Consider the following 17,348-nt stretch of genomic DNA (forward strand, 5'->3'; position numbering starts at 1 on the left):
ATCGGTCTATGGACCCATCAATAATTGCATTAAAGCCCCCCCCCCACCCCAATCAGCAGCTCTCCCTCCGGAATGTCAAGCAAAAAGTCACTCAGAGCCGGGAGTGTGACAGCATACAGGGCCGGGGGAACATAAACTGACACTATATTAATAGCTCGCCCTTCCCATTGTCCAGCAAAGGGCGCGAAGTGACCGTAGCCGTCTGTCTTTAATTTATGTACTATTAGTGGCGACTGTTTTCTGACCAGGATACCCACCCCTCTTGAGCCAGAGGAAAATTCCGAGTGCGCAAACATTTTAAACCCCCACCTGTCCAACGCCTTACATGTGGGGCCGGTGAGATGTGTCTCATGCAGCAGGGCCACCACCGGGGAGCTACGTTTTAGGCATTGCAAAACTAAGCCTCTTTTTATTTTGTCCTCCAGGCCATGCACATTCCACGTAATTAGAGTCAAGGGAGCTACCTGAGTCATAGGAAACGACCTCTGGTCAGTGGCTAATGAGTCCAATTCCGCCATAGCTGTCAGATTGTATAAGAAGTAATGCGGATATAATTACTCGACATCCCCGTCGACCAGTGTCTAGGAATGTCTCAAATATGTGTGCCTTTACAAAAACTACAATAAAAAAAACCCTAACCATCTAACCAATCCCCGTCCCCCAACCCCCCTCCCTGCCTCCCTGGAAGACGGACTCCAAACTACCCGCCACCCCAACTTTGCAGAGTGCTTAGTACCCAAACCCATGAACAGTACTTGCGTGTGAGGGTAAGAAGTTCGAGGCTTGTCGCAGTCCATCCCCACCCCAGAGACGATCTCACCACAGAGTACTACTGCAGCATCTTGGCATTACCACCGCCGTGGGCTTCTGCGCTCCCCCCGGCAGGGGGGGGGCATCTGGATCTCACAGTCCCGTCCGCGTTAGACATGCTGAAGTTATGTACACTGCATCTGATTTTGGGGAGTCCCAATTGTACATTCCCACTTGTCCTCATTCCTCGACCTCTGGTCTCTGCGTAGTATCTTCCTCCTGTTCGGTTCTGCGTTCTCCGAATTCCACCTCCTCCCTTTGCTGTTGTTGGTGTCTCTCCAATCGCCTGGATCCGTCCACTCGCCGCCAAACCTCGAGCCAGTTGTGGGCCTCTTCTGGCGTATCACAAAACCAGACCTTGCCATCTGCCACCACCCGCAGCTTCGCCGGAAACAGCATGGAGTAGGACAGTTCCCTCCGTCTAAGTTATTTCTTTATTTCAAGGAAGCTTTTGCGACGTTTGGTGACCGCCGCCGTATAGTCTGGGAAGAAGGATATCACCGAGTTGTGAATGTGCAGCGGCGGAGCCACTCGCGCTGTTTGTAAAATAGCGTCCCTATCACGGAAATTGAAAATACGGGCCAGTATTGGTCTGGGGGGTGCCCCAGGTTTGGGCCTTTCCCCCGGCACCCTGTGTGCTCTTTCCACAGAGAAAAAGGTGGAGAGGCCTCTGGGCTGGAGTCTGGTTTTAATAAGGTCTTCAATGTAAAGGTCCATGGCTGGACTCCCTTCACTTTCGGGAACGCCCGTGATTCTAACATTATTGCGGCGTGAGCGCCCTTCTTGGTCGTCCAGCTTCGCCGCCATCATTCTGTTTTCGGCTTCCAGTTGGCTGACCTTTTGGATTAGCGTGGCTGATTCTTTAGATAAGGATTTTGTCACCTGTTCCACCTCGGTGACCCTGGCGGTCATTTTTTGGAAGTCGGCTCTCAAGAACGAGACATCAGTAGAAATCGAACCCACCGTCGACTGTACCTTAGTAAGAGCAGCCATAATGTCATCTAGCGTCACTTTACTCGCTCCTTCCCCATCGGGGGCCGTGTCTGTGACAGCTGTGCCATTCGACTGCGCAGAAAATTCTTTAGCATAGGCATATTTGTCCAGCTTTATCTGTGAGTTCGTGCGTTGCCCTTTGCCCCCCATCGCAGACCAGCTAATATCGCGTTGATCGGTAATCACCGCTGCCTGCCGCAAGACCCCCTTTTCTGCGCGGCCTGTCGGTTTTCCCGCCTTGTCAGAAGGTATGGGCAATGGGGTATTTACCTAGACGTGGTAAGCCAACAGACAGGCATTCATTCACCGTGGGTCCTTAGGCAGCCGGCGTATGTCCTGCTTTGTTTCTGAGATCTCCGCTTGGTCTTCAAACAATTAAACGTGGTGCATACATAGCTGCCGTTCAGGGGGTTGCCGCACAAAGATGTGCCGCCGATGGAAATGAGGGAGGCTGACTCTGCATGACTCCCCTAGGGCACCAATCCTGCCTCCTGCCGCCCATCGACTGTTGGCCGGAGTTTGGGCTTATTCTCCCGGTGCAACACTGATAGCACGGAGATATTTGCTGCCACTTCTTTGCTACGTAGTCCAACAAGCGGGTCACGTTTCCATGCGAGACCCTGATCTCCGCCGGATGAGCAGGTCGCTTTTCACCATGGAGCGCGCAGCGCTGTAATGGCTATCCATTTATGTGAGTGTTGAGACGCGCTTGTAGGCGTGTGGCCCCAGGATTAGCATCGGGCGCCCCAGGGCCGTCCTCAGTATTCCCTGGTCGCGGCTGCAGTCCCCACTTGGCCTCATTGGTTGTCGCCCTCCACAGGGCGCGCCGCTCTCCAAGCCTGGCCGGCGCTGCCTCCTCCGGCGCCCTCCACAGGTCGTCCGCCGCGCCGAACAACAGGGGGACCCGGTGAGCGTCGGGTTGCGTATGGTTCAGAGGCATTGCTCCCGCACCCGGTGCCCGATGTTCGCAGTGGTCTCCCTCACCGTAGCGCATTCCCTGGGTCGCGAGCTCCTCCTCCGGGCCTCAGTCCCAGGAAAGTCCCTGGTCTTGGCTGCTTGGTTAGGCCGCTCCGCGCCGCACGCTCTGCCCAGCGCGCTGACAGTCTTTTTAAATCGGAAATACGGGCGATCAAAGCCCCGGCGCTTCCACAGCGGGTGTCCTTCTTTGGGACAGGATAATTAACCGGATTATGTACCGGATAGTCGGGGGAAAGCTACCTTTCCTTCGGAGCTCCTCTAAGCGGCGGCCATTAGGATCGGCTGCAGGCCACGCCCCCCCCAATTATGTGGTTTTTAAATAAGGATATTGAATTAATTATGCATGAAATGTAAGAAGAATTGTATAAAGGTGTTTTTAATTGTACGTTTTTACTAACTGAACAATAAATGTTTCATTCATTCATTCCTTATTCCCAGTTTCCAGCACATGTACTTAAATTGGCTTCCCTGTTCACTTCTGATATCTAAGAATTAACTTCAACATCACAGGAGCATATTTGCTCATGCTGACATACCCACATGTGTGGTAGAATTCACACCGCCTTGGGGCTGTGAGGCTTGCTTTTTTTTTTTATTATAAAAACCTTTATTTCTTCAAGAATCTGGACACAGCTATTCAGCCGACATCCCGGAGGTTCGGCAGCTTCATTAGGAGAGTATAGAGAATCGTCCACAGTACATTGAAGGAGCAGTGAGAAGGTTCCATTTTTAATAATTACAAACACACAACAAACCCCAGCAAGGCAACAACACTGAATGCCCACGGTGGTAGCCCCTCAGGGGGAGCCGGACCCCAATCATCTAACGGTCACAGTACTATGATAAGAGGAAAAAGGGGGAAAAGCAGAGGCCCAAGAGGTCAATTAACCATCACATCTACATACGGAGTTGGAAAGAAGGTCAAGAAGAAAGCTGTTCCTCGGGGGGATCCAGATCAGGGGCAAGACATATTCCCCCCCTGTATTGGTTCCACCGCCCCCAGATGGCATGCCACCTCCGAGGGCGGCCTCTGGCGCAATATACTGTCTTCTCCCTGAGCATACTCCAGTCCATATTTTCTTTCCACGCAGTTAACGTGGGGGGCCCCCCGGAACCCCACAAGCGCGTGATGTCCCTCTTAGCAACCATGTTACCCAGGGTCACCCACTGGGTCTGTGCCTCATCATGGTCAGTGGGCCCCCAGACATTCAGGAGACAACACCGCGCCTCCGGCTGCATGGCAATGCCCGTCACCTCCCCCATCACCGCATGAACTCGCCTCCAAAATTCCATGATGGCACCACATTCCCAGATGATATGTAGGAAAGTACCCACCATACCGCATCCCCTCCTACATAGGCTTTCCTCAGAGAATCCCATGTGAACCAGTCGCGGCCCCGTCACATACACTCGATGCAGGATCTTAAGCTGCACCAGCCTCAGACGCGACGGGATCGCAACCTCCTTAGGAGAGGTAACAGCAGACTGCCAGTCCTCATCGTCCAACTCGAGTCCGTCCCTAGTCCACTGGTCCCGCAGCCCCAGTAGCACATCAGCCCGAACATTTATCAGTTTCTTGTAGATGAGCGAGATCGTGCTCTCCGGCATATGGCCATCAAGGATCCGGTCCTCCAAAGGAGAGGACTCGGGCACCCTCTCACCCTCCACAAGGACTGACCGCAGGGCATGACGCACCTGAACATATCGGAAAAACTCAGACGCCCCCAACTCATACTCCTTCTGCAACTCTTCAAAGGACTTCACCCTACCCTTAATCAGCATATCTCCAACCCTGGAAATGCCGATCAAATCCCATTTATCAAACCCTTTCGTATGCCAAAGCCTACCCAACCTTTCAGATTCAAACAACGGGGCAGCTAAGGTGAGCCTATCCTTCCAGCCCAGAGAGTCAGTCGCCATCTTCCATACACGCACCGCCACCCCAGTGGGCCCCGTGAGGGATGAGTCGAGGGACCGCGAGTACAACGCCCTAAGATAGTTCCCACCGCGCAACAACCATCTGTCCATGGCATAACCAGGGCTGAGGGCCGGGCCATAGAAACCGTGGTTAATCGCGGACAACTGGGTGGCCCAGTAATAGCGTCGAATGTCTGGAAGCGCGATGCCCCCGTCATACCATGGAAGCGTCAATTTAGCAATCGCTATCCGCGGCCTCCCATCCCACAACAGCGTCCGTTGGAGGCTTTCGACCTCCCGAAAGTACTTGGCCGGCACCCAATCTAGAGTGTTTTGCAATGCGTAGAGGAACCGAGGAAGGGACATCATTTTGAACAAGGCAGCGCGCCCGACGAGGGAGAGCGGCAGCCTCCGCCAGCCCTCAACATCCCGCCGCAGGCGCGCCAGGGGGGGGAGCAGGTTTCTCTCATACCGCAAAGCGGGGTCCATGGAGATAAAGATCCCCAGATACACGAAGCCCTGCTGAGCAATCTGGATCGAGCAAGTTCGCGGGACCGGCGGAACCTCACCACTCAGGACGTATAAATACGATTTGCTCCAGTTGATGACGAGACCCGAATTCCTACCGAAGGATGTAAGAACGTCACAGACCACTATGAGTGAGTTCTTGGGCGAGGCAAGATACAACAAGATGTCATCAGCGTATAGCGAAATGCGGTCCTCGTGTTCGGGCGACCACCGAAGGCCACGTATATCCGGGTGCCAGCGTATCCATGCCGCCAGAGGTTCAAGAGCAAGGGCGAACAACAGAGGCGACAGGGAGCAGCCCTGCCGAGTCCCCCTCCCAAGCCGGAACGGAGTCGATGCCCGGCCATTTACCACCACGCTCGCAAGGGGTCCCTCATACAGCAACCTCACCCAGCTCACAAAACCAGGGCCAAAGCCGAACTTGGCTAGCACAGCCCACAAATACTCCCATTCCACCGTATCGAAGGCCATCGTGGCATCAAGAGACGCCACAATAGCCGGTTCTCGCAGCGTGCCAGCCCTGGCGATCACCCCATGAAGGCACCGAAGGTTCAACGCGGTGTTGCGATGCGGAATAAAACCGGATTGATCCGGGTGAATCAAGTCTCCAAGTACCCTGACCAATCTGCCCGCCAGGATTTTAGCCAGGATCTTCGGCTCGGCGTTGAGGAGTGATATGGGCCTATATGAGGCACACTTATCTCGGTGTTTACCATCTTTATGTATCACAACAATCGCCGCCAGCCTCTGGTCCAACGGGAGGGTCCCACTCCCCCGCGCCTCCACAAACATGGCGCGCAGGTGAGGGGCTACCCTATCCGGGAACAATTTATACAGGTCAATCGGCAAGCCATTCGGGCCCGAGGCCTTGCCAGAGTTCAGCGCGCGAATAGCTCCCGCCACCTCATCGACCGTTAAGTCTCCATCAAGATCATCTCTATCTACATCAGAAAGAGGTCACTCGAGTCCCCGGGCGGCCTATCCGACACTGAGGCATAAACCTTACGGAAATAGTCCGAGAAACACTGGACAATCCCCTCAGGTTCCACAATCACCTCTCCCCCCTCACCCGTCAGCTCCGGCACTACTCTATTAACCCGTTCTTTTTTATCCAGCCAAGCTAGGAGCTTCCCGGCCTTGTCACCAACATCATACAGGCGGCCCTGCTGCTCCCTACTGAGGGTCTTAGCGGCATTTGTCACAAGGTCCTTATACTCGGCTTGCTTCAAGCTCAGCTCATGCAGTGAGGCCGCTGTTACCTCCTCCTCTAGCGCTCCTTCCAAAGCCATAATCTCCTCCTCCACCTGCATAACCTCGCCATCTCTCCGCCGCTTGGCAGCCACTACAAGTGAGAGGGCCTCCCCTCGCAGAACGGTCTTAAATGCTTCCCAGAGCGACACTGCCGAGTCCACGGACCCCTGATTATCCTTGAAAAAATTATCAACTGTCTTCACCAGTGCGCTGCGCATCTTGGAATCTCGAAAGTACCAGGGGTTAATAGGAGCCACCCTTCCCCCTCCCTCTCGGCCGACATCCAACCTGACCCACACTGGCGAATGGTCCGATATGCCACGCGCCATGTGCCTGGCCTCAGAAACCAAAGGGGCGTGCACAGCCAAAGTGAGCAGATAGTCAATCCTAGAAAGGCTACCATGCGCCCCGGAGTGGAAGGTGTATTGACGCTGTGTGGGGTGTCGGAGCCTCCAGCAGTCTATCAGGCCGAGTGTGTCTAGGAAGTCTGGAAGCCACTTCTGAGCCCCCCCTTTGTCTCTGGGCGGGTGCCTATCCAGCAGCCCAGAGCCGACAGCATTGAAGTCCCCCCCTACCACTAACATACCCCCCGGGAGATCCAGCAAGGCCCTACCCAGATCCACAAACGTGGAGGCCTGCAGGGCTGGAGGGACATAAACCGAAACTAAAACCAAAGTTCTACCTTCCCACCTCCCCGCCACCGCCACAAACCTCCCCCTATCGTCAACAACGGTGGAGTCCACCTCAAATGGCAGCGAGGCCCTGACAAGGATGCCCACACCCCTAGACCCGGAGGAGAATCCCGAATGAGCTATGAATTTATAACCCTTCCTATTAAGAGCATAGCACGTGTTACCTATAAGGTGTGTCTCCTGCAGTAGGGCAACATCTGGCATTGACCGTTTCAAGTGTTGCAAAACTATCCCGCGCTTAATGCGATCCCCCAAACCATTAACATTCCAGCTAATAACACTTAAACCTCTACCCCCCATCCCCAAACAGGCCCCCCCCCCCCCCCCCCCGAAGAGCCACCATGGGACAATACCGAAGATGATCACTACGCCTTGCAGAAACAGACCCCCCAACAACAACCCCAAAATCCCAACCATCCCCCCCACCCTGCACCCCTGCTGCAGCTTACAAAGCCCCCCCAACTTGCAGTGTGCCTGTCGCCCTACAAATCCCAACATCTACAAAAAGCACCCCAAGGGAGGAAAGAGCTCCCCTCGTCCTCCCGCAACCCTCCGCATTTACTGCACTCTAATCAAGTCATCAAATAAAGTCAAATCGAGTCAGACCGGCTCCGAGAAATCAGCCTTGCCCATCCCGGCCACTGTCCCCATCCGCGGCAGTATCCTCTCCCGTCCGCCGCCGGGGCAAAGCGTCCAGCCATTCATCGGCCATAACAGGAGACTCAAAGAAGAATGTCCGATCTTCGTACACCACACGTAGTCTGGCAGGGAAGAGCATGGCATACTTCAAATCCCTCTCCCGAAGTCGCCTCTTCACCCCCAGAAAGCCCTGTCTCTGCCTCTGCACCTGCTGGGTGAAGTCCGGATAGAAATTCACCGACGCGTTCTGGAAGGGGACCGGGCCCGTCACCCTCGATGCTTGCAGGATAGCGTCCCGATCTCGAAAATGAAAGAGCCGGGCGACAATCGGCCTCGGTGGGGCTCCCACCTTGGGCCTCCCACCCGGCACTCTATGGGCCCTTTCAACCGCAAAGAACTTCCCAAGACCCTTAGGCTGCAGATGGTTAAGCACCAAGTCCTCGACGAGCAGGTCAACCGAAGCCTCATCCGAGGACTCCGGGACCCCGATAACGCGCACGTTGTTGCGCCTGGCCCGGCTCTCAAAGTCCTCCAGCCTGCGGGCGGCGAGATCACTCTCGGTCCTCAGCTTGCGAACCTCGGTCTGCAGTTCCGCGACATCATCGGCGACGCCCGTGGTCTTGAGGTCCAGGGTTTTAACCCGTTCATTCGTTTTGCCCAAGTCCGCACGGATCAGGTTGACATCCACCAAGATGGCATCCACCTTATGCGCCAGGGCATCAAACTGCCTCCCAATCGAAGTCTGCATCCCTTCAAGCGCGCCCATGACATCCTGCAGCGAGAGCTCCGGGGCCAAGGGCGAGGCCTCCTTCTGGGTATCTGGCGACTGGCTCGACCCACTCGGTGATCCTTTCTGCAGAGCATAGCGGTCCATATTATTGACCTGAGTATAGGCACCCCGCCTGGTAGATTTAGGCTTCACCCGATCCACCTCTGCTTTGCCCGACATGGTTGGTACCAAGCAGGTCGGTTCAGATAAAACGGCCCTCCCACAGCGAGAGGAATCAGGAGTGATCAGTTCTGCAATGGGCCGCCAGTGTAGCATGTAGAGCGTCCAAAGGAGAATGAAGCCACCAAGAGCTCTCCAGGGGCAGGGCAGACAAAGGGAGAGAAAGCGAAAGTGAAAGGACGGGGACCTCCATCCGACAGTTCACACCTCGCCTGGCCGTTGTTGTTCAACTAGAAGTCGGGCGTCCTGCCAACTCTAGCCCCTGGCATTCCTCGGAGATAGGCCGCAATCTTCCGCCATGCATAACTCCGGTTCCCGGTGGGCGATCCGACCGCGGGTAGCATCAATCGCCTCCCTGGCAGGTCATCCACACGATGCCATGCATACAGACAGGATTAGAGACAGGATAGTCGATGGAGGGCGCGAGGGTCTCGGGAGCTCAGAGCTCACGCGGCCATCTTGGTCAAGCGCTAGGCTCCTCCTCCTGTGAGGCTTGCTTAAGGGGTAGTTTACCTATACTGCATGCAGTCTCTGCAGGCATGGCACACAGGGATGTATACCATGTCGTGCTTTCACTTTTTTCTTTACCAAGACACGCAGCCTGCAATGGCAGTTTGCATGTTGGTGCTGAGGGTCCCTTATGGGGGCACATTACATGCTGCAGCCCTTGGATACCCTTTTTAGCCTCCTTACCCTAGGTACTGGGGTACCACTTACTAGAGACTTACAAGGGGTGCTAAAGGTATTTCAAATTGGGGAACAATTGTAAAGTTTAGGGAAAGAGACTTGGCACTGGGCGCCTGGATAACAGAAATCCAGTGCACTTCTGTCAAAATTGCATTGGATACCAGGCAAAAAGTGGGAGTGCCCATGTCAAAAAGGGGCACTTTCCTACACTGATATCCCTCGAAGGCTGCTCAATCTTGGAGTTGGTGGAATCTGGTTTGGACTCAAACAAGCTTTGGTTGCTTCATTGGTTCTGTGCGGTTCCGGTTGGTCTTGGTGTCTTCTCATTTGGTGGGGAGACTGATCTGACATTCTGGAGCACAGAGACCTCTTCCTGGGTAGCTGCTGTGTCAGTGGACCCGGGAGCAGCAGAACGGTGGACCAGACTTTGCTGTTTGGTGCCTGCAACCTGCAGGGGAGTAGCTCCTCTACTCAAAGGGAGATTGTTGGTAATTTACGAAGTGCTGGCAGCCCACCGGGGTTCTTTGCAGCTGCACATTGGCAGGATGAGTTGATTTGTCGCGATTGTCGGGACAGGTGCAGGTAGGCAGGTTTTGGCACCAAACGTACCACAGCTGGTCCTCTATTCTCGTTTCTTTGCTGTTCTTTGTCCTCTTTTTCTTATGTCCATCGAATTTCAGTTCCTGGTGTCAGGGTTGCAACCTAAATACCCAATGTAGGTGCATTAAGAGGTGTGTAAGGTAGTAGCCAATGGGCTAATTACCTTTGAGGCCTACACCCCCTATATGACCACTTCCTGTGGGTAGTGGGCATAACTTTGACGCAATGCATCTAATTTCACCAAAAACCAAGATGGTGGAATTCTACTTTTCGTGTTCACCTGGGTAGAGTGTGGCATTTTCCCTGTCTGGGGGAAGCCGGGTCGCATATCAAAGGCAGCAGAGGCCTTTGAGGCCTTTGACGCCTCCTGCCTTGAGATGCTGATTACTAGGCATCCTGCATGGAGAAGGTGACAACACCTCCGGCCAAAGCAGGCATTGATTTTGACTTCAAAGGGCGCAGGCTGTCAATTCCAGGGGTCAGAAAAGCGTTTGAGGTGTCAGGCTGCTCAGGACCAGTCAGCCAGCACACTAGAGGTTGATAGGTTTTCATGGGGCACCTCCAAGGCGCCCTCTGGTGCATGTCATAATAAATCTAGTATTGGCATCAGTACAGATTTATTAAGACAAGGTGTTTGATACCAAACACCATAAGTTTCAGTGAAGCCATCATGTAGCTGGGGAACTCGTAATGACCAGTGTCCAGTACATGTACTCAAGATGGCTTCCCTCTTCACTTGTACTATCCAGCAATTAGACTAAACAGCACAGGGGCATACCTGCTCATGCAGATATGTCCTCACATGTTATATAATGCACCCTACCTTAGGGCTGTAAGGCCTGCTGTAGGGGTGACTTACATATATTGCATGCAGTATTAGTAGGCATGGCACACGGGGTGTGTGCCATGTTGTGTTTCCACTTTTGTCTGCACCCTTTCACGCAACCTGCAGTGGCAGTATGCATTCGTTTGTCGGTGGGTCCCTTAGGGTGGCACAATACATGCTGCAGCACTTAGGGACCCTCTTAAGTACGAGGGGTCCCATTGACTAGGGGCATAGAGGGAACAGTTGCACAATTACCTTGTTTTTGGTTAAGAACTTTAGCACTGGGGACCTAGTTAGTAGGAACCCAGTGAACTTCAGTCAAAGTTGCAAAAAAAATACCAGGCAAAATATTGGGGTGACTGTGTCAAAAAGGGCATTTTCCGACAGTAAGTGATAGATACTGTGTATTTACACAAATTAAAACAACAATTAATAAACTACTGTCTTGTCACAGTATAAACATATTTACTGAATAAAAATTATTGAAAGATTTAAAGCTTTAACCCTTTCGTAATAATTGGTGAGGGGCCCAGTGTTGATTGAAACACTTTTATATAGATATCCTAGATATCCTTCCTTATTTCAATAATGCATTGGCTCATTTTCCATTGATCAAAACATGGAGCTATAATCTCCTTCCAAGTTCTAGCCACATTAATTCTAGTTATGGTGATTGCAACACACACCATTATTTGTATCTGTTTACCTATCCACTCCATTGATACCAACCATAATCTTGGCTCTTGAACCGTTAATTCCCATGGTTATGAACTCTTCAAGGAAGGAGAAGAGAGCCTTAGATAGTTGCGAAACAAGCATTTAAGGCACACAGTATTTTAATTCCCCTTAGTTTTTCTCATGTATAATACAAATCAAATAATGTTTTGTATGGCACTACGGCCACCAAGCTCCAAATCAGGCCCTCAGTTGATTGCCCATAGCTGGTCAGTAGGATAGCTAGGAATAAGGAAATGCAAGTCTTCTGCTCATTAATGACATTTTCAGTAGTTTGATGGCCCTTCTTGCCTACCTCTGTGCCCGTATGAAGCTGTTAATAATAAACAATTTTTATTAAAAAATAGATTTGACTCGCATAGCGGTAGTTCCATGAACAAAATAAAAATAAACTTGGGCAATATTGGCATTTTAATTAAGTTACACCATACAATCAGGGATGAAGGTAGATTTGCCACTATTTACTTATTGCCATTGCCCACCTTAACATATTCTTATAGTTAACTCTCAACATATGGTTGGGTGGTTAGCTGAGGCAGCCATGGTGGCGGAGGCCGTGCTTCCACCCACTTCACAGCTGTCCCAGGTAGCACTATTCTTTGAACCCAGGAGAGCTGTTCCTGAAGCCTCGCAGGAAATTGAGAGCATAAATGGGGATTTCAGAGGCAAAATCCTCCAGGGTTTATCAATCAATTGATGATGTGGTAAATTGCAACCTTTCTGCTTTGCTTCTTCTCCTATCATTTTTCATGGTTTATCCCTTCCAGCTTGCAAGCTAAAGTTGCATAAATTCCTGTACAAGTACTTCAGCATAATAATTGTGATTTATGCTGACACATGCATATTGTTTTCTACATTTCTTCAAGGTTATGGGTTAAAAAGCCATGTCCGAACTCATACTGGAGAAAAGCCATATCGCTGCTCAGAAGACAACTGTTCGAAGTCTTTCAAGACGTCAGGAGATCTACAGAAACACATTAGAACACATACAGGTAAAAATAAAATCTTCATTTGTTTGCATAATGAAAACCATTGCAATGGCCTTGCAATGCTACTACACATGATTCAGCTATGTTTACAGAAGCTAAAAATGTAATACGTCCTGAAATATGAAAGAACTTATCAGTATTTTTATGCTACTTTATAATACCATCCTCTTCATTAAATAAAAGGAGAACACTTATTTCTCCTTGAGTATTTTCAGTTTTACATATTGTGCATTTTAGGTCTCATTACTGATGGTAAAAGGTCTTACTCGTACGTGTAAGGAAAATATTTGAGTTTAAATTTATAGAACAAATGTATTAATTAGGCCATCTTGTTCATAAAACCGATAAACAGAGTGAGTACCGAATGTTAAGTCCCAATTATATGACTGCAGCTCACACCATCCCCCGACAGTACTTAACAACCATTGGCATAGCCAATAGGTCTCGCTTTTGGGACCTTATAAGTGAATAGCTATGCAACACTTGTTGTTGTTTAATTGAAGGATATTGTGCTGGATCACTAAACATTTATAATGTCTCAAAGGCGAGACCTATTGGCTATGCATTGGGGGGCCTTTTAAGTGTTTATGTAGAGCTATTGACTTTGCCAATGTTTCTAAACTGTGCTGTAGAGAAGTATGGCTGCTGTGCAGCATGCTGAGAAGTTGTAATTAAAATATGTAAGAAGCACTGAGTGATGCTGTGGTGTCATTGAGTGATGTTGTGCTGGCCTTGAGTTATGCAGCAGTGGCGTTGAGTGATGCTGTGCTGGGCCTGAGTGATGTTGTGGTGGCGTTGAATGATGCTGTGGTGCTATTGTTGCGCTGAGTGAATCTGTGCACTTCCAATAAAGCGACCAGCCCTTTCTGGAGTCAACATGCGCCATGTTGCAATTTTATGTTAAATATATGCGCTAGAAGACGGCATACTGTTTTTGGGGAGATTATGTGATGATCAAACAAGGTTACTTAGCCAACAGTGCAATTATAAAGTCAATGCACGCACGTTTTTAAAAATAAAAAACATGTTATGTGCCATAAAGTATATAGTGTAGGAGTAGTATTTATTATCCCGGTAATATATTAATATAAGGATGGTACAGTGAAGTAATACGCACGCATCTTGTTGTTATACTAAAAGCCAATGCGTGCACCATGAATTCTGTAGTATGGGGGCTGTTTTGATTATTTCTTGCAATGTTTTTAAAGGTGTGAATGTTGCTGTGAACGAATGCACACGCACCTAAAGTTGTGCTTGGTGGTAACTTCAGTTTTTTTTGCTGTTAATGGCTTATTTATCCGGCTCACACTCTGGATAATTGTTAACACATGAAAATGCACGTCCCTATCATGTGAAAAAAAGTCCAAGATAAAATGGGGAAAAAAATTTGAATGCGCACAAGTAGAAGTTTTTGATTATTTTCTGCAATGTTTTTAAAGGTGTGAATGTTGCTGTGAACGAATGCGCACGCACCTTGCTGTTAAACGAAAGATGAGGACGGGCGCCATGAAGTCTGTAGTATAGGCGCTGTTTTGAATATTTCTGCAATGTTTTTAAAGGTGTGAATGTTGCTGTGAACGAATGCGCACGCACCTAAAGTTGTGCTTGGTGGTAACATCAGGTTTTTTTATGCTAATACACGTCCCTATCAGTTGTGCTTGGTGGTAACTTCAGTTTTATTTGTTTTTAAAGGCTTTTTTTTCCAGCTTGCACTCGGGATAATTGTTAACACATGAAAATGCACGTCCCTATCATGTGAAAAAAATTCCAAGATAAAATGGGGAAAAAAATTGAAAGCGCACAAGCAGAAGTCCGGAAACACAGATGATAATACACGTGCCTATCATGGGGAAATGTAAAAAAAGCGCATCTAAAAGTGGGTGATATAAAAGTAAAAATGACAAGTTAGATGCCAAGTTAAACCGATACAATTGATCACGCGCGCACCTAAAGTTGTGCTAGGTGGTAACTTAATTTTTTTGTTTGTTAATGGTGATCAGGCTCACATAATAAAGACAAGCCCGGAGTTGTGTGCAAAGTAAAACTGACAAGTTAGATGCCAAGTTAAACCGATACAATTGATCACGCACTCACGCACCTAAAGTGGCATCTTATTGCACTCCGTGAAATCGAAGTATGCAAAACATGCGTAATGCAATAGGCAATGCAATAGGCCTACTATTTGCACAGGATTACAGGAGATCTGTGTGGGGAAGAGCGCATGATGGGGTGGGGGACGGGAATTGTGGTGCTTGCCACAGCTTGGAGCTTTGTTGGGCATACAAGGGGATTGGTGTGGGCACGGTGGGGTTGGTTCCAGAGGGTAGGTGCAGGCAGTTAGCTGTGGAGTGTGGTTTGTTTGGTGTTGGCCCGGGGGGTGGGGGTGAGGTGCACGCATACACCTAGGGATGGCACAGCCGGGATTAAGGCGCAATCGATGGTTGCAGGAGGCTAGGTGCCCAGGGAGAGCTGGGGGGGGGGAAGGACGGGACGTCCGGGTACAAATTTGAATGGGTTGGTGAAGTTTTGATCTCGGCGTCGCTCAAAATCCTTTGATCCTGGGCTGATGATTAATCTCTCAGAGTACTTAGAAAGAGAAATGTGGTCTGGGGTGACGGAAGTGGGGGGGATTTTAAAGCAGGGCTCGAAAAATCTGAAAAATGGTACTAGTCCTGCAGGTCTAGTACCTTGAAAAATCTCCTCGACCTAACTGCAACCTATTTGACCTCCGTCTCTGAGAGCGGAGCAAATGTGACAAGTTAACAAGATTAAAGGCAGCTTTATTACTCATTCGCTTTGTGAGCAATAAAAATGCCTTTAAATCTTGTTATCGTGTCAGATTTGCTCCGTTTTTAAAGACCGAGGACAAAAGTTAGTTTGTTTTCCTACTCGCCAGAAAGGGCGAGTAGGACCTAAAAATAGGTCGTCCTCATTAATTCTACCTCGCAAATGCGAGCGGGCGAGTGGATTTGTCGAGCCCTGTAAAGGACATGTTAATGTTGGAGGCGGGTAGAGGTAGACGGGGCGCTTGAGTTGGAGCAGCGAGAAGGGAGGGGCATGGGGGCTGTTGTTTTGGTGGCTTGGGTAAAGGCAGCAGAGGGTCTGGTTGCAAGATTGGGGCGGGGTGTCAGGCTGACCAAGAGGAGGTTTTCTGCGGATAATAAGAGTGGGTCGGATCGATTGGAGTGCACTGGGCGTTCCTAGGCATGGGGGGTGGATGAAGTTGCGGTGCCGGGCACTGTGGGGCGTGACGGCCACAGATGAAGGGCAAGAGTGATTTGCGCACGGGGAAACACTGGGTTGTGTGGTGCACGCTGCTGTAAGAAGGGGAGAAAAGGCAACTCGTGGCAGCCGGGGCCTGCATTATGCTCCTGACTCGTGGTATGGTGGTCTGCGTGGCGCAACAGAACTTGGTAAAAATATACCCTCCCTATCTTAATTACACAAAGAACTCCATTGTGTGTCCGTTTAAGCTCTTCTGTTGTATATACTCCAAGCAACGCAGGGCACGTTAAATATATAAATAAGCACAACAGTCCTGAGAGGCGGAGGGAGTTGTGCGCGCAGTGCGCGAAAGCCACGGAAACGGGGGGGGGGGGGGGGGAGATTGTCGCAGGGGGCGGTACCAGCGCTAAAGCTGGCCTTGTCAACCTAAGTTTAATATAATATTTGTTGATGTTAAGAACATAAATCTTTACAACTGACACAAACACATTTTATGTTTATCTTCCTTTATAAGTGACTAACGGAACGGAACTTCGAGTTTTTGTTTCGAAATGCAGATAAGTCGACCTCTGAGGTGTGTGTTTTGGTTTCTAAGCACTGTGCAGGTCTTCTATTAAAAAGACACACAGTGAGCATAGTGTGGTCAGTCAGTGAATCGGAAAATGTGCAGTACAATTTAACTTGGGTCCCGTGCATCACTGTTGCCGGGGAGTCCTTGTGAGCACTAGAAGGGGGGAGCGATTTACCGAGCTGCGCCACGTCGCACAGCGATTCGCGGAGGTGCAAAGCAGTAACAAGCAGTTCTGCGTGATGGAGACGAGCAGACTATGCTAGACAATACGTTGTCTATAAGTGTACATCCAGTAATGCGTGCAGTGTAGCTGGCCTGCGGTCATTTGTGTTCCAGAACTAAACGCGCGCTTCAGCTAAAGTGAATTGTCCAGCTTACATTAAAGTGCAGAGTGCGAACTATGGGACGTATGGCACACGCCACCGTTATTGCCCGCACGCACTGTGCCGCGCTGAGCGACAACCTAAGCGCTACAGTGAGGCCTAGAGGGACTGGAAACCAGTTACCCATCACCAGCACGCCTGTTTGTCACTTCACTGTAAGTTGGACAACAAACAGACCGAGATACAAGTGTCCTACTTTCTCACGCTCTCTTAAAAGAAAAAAAAAGAAAAAGGACGTATTGTAAATGAAAGCTGAAGACCATGTGAGTGGTGAAACTGATGGCAGCGTCATGAGTTGGCGCAAGAGGCTGCAGCGGCGCTCCGAGCGTATGGTGTTCCGCTTGTAAGGCATGGCGCTGGAGCCTGGCATGACAAGCATTGGCCGCGCGACTGTGAAAGTTACGCGGCCGCGAAAGTGACGCGGCCACGAAAGTGAAAGAGCAAGGGGATGGAGGAGAATGAAAAGGAAAATTAAGCTGACGAATAGGGAGTGGGAGAAGGGAGGGGGGTACGGGAGGGGATTCACGCGCTGTAAGGCTTAATGAGCCATTACAGACAGCCAGATGGCACCTGTG

The 17,348-nt window shown here is 50.3% G+C and overlaps 2 protein-coding genes across 4 annotated transcripts in view; one reads left to right on the forward strand and one right to left on the reverse strand.

The window, feature by feature from the left end:
* Positions 1 to 17,348, forward strand: part of ZNF143 (zinc finger protein 143) — a 274,804-nt gene that overhangs the window by 161,907 nt on the left and 95,549 nt on the right. The window contains exon 10 of the mRNA XM_085648159.1: positions 12,472 to 12,597. Coding sequence (XP_085504285.1) covers positions 12,472 to 12,597 — 126 coding nt within the window. The remainder of the gene's footprint in view (positions 1 to 12,471; positions 12,598 to 17,348) is intronic.
* LOC146857603 (uncharacterized) overlaps positions 1 to 17,348 on the reverse strand; it is a 426,280-nt gene that overhangs the window by 130,420 nt on the left and 278,512 nt on the right. The window lies entirely within an intron of this gene.

The sequence above is a fragment of the Triturus cristatus genome, chromosome 3_2 (assembly GCF_964204655.1).
Source record: "Triturus cristatus chromosome 3_2, aTriCri1.1, whole genome shotgun sequence".
NCBI classification, from domain to species: domain Eukaryota; kingdom Metazoa; phylum Chordata; class Amphibia; order Caudata; family Salamandridae; genus Triturus; species Triturus cristatus.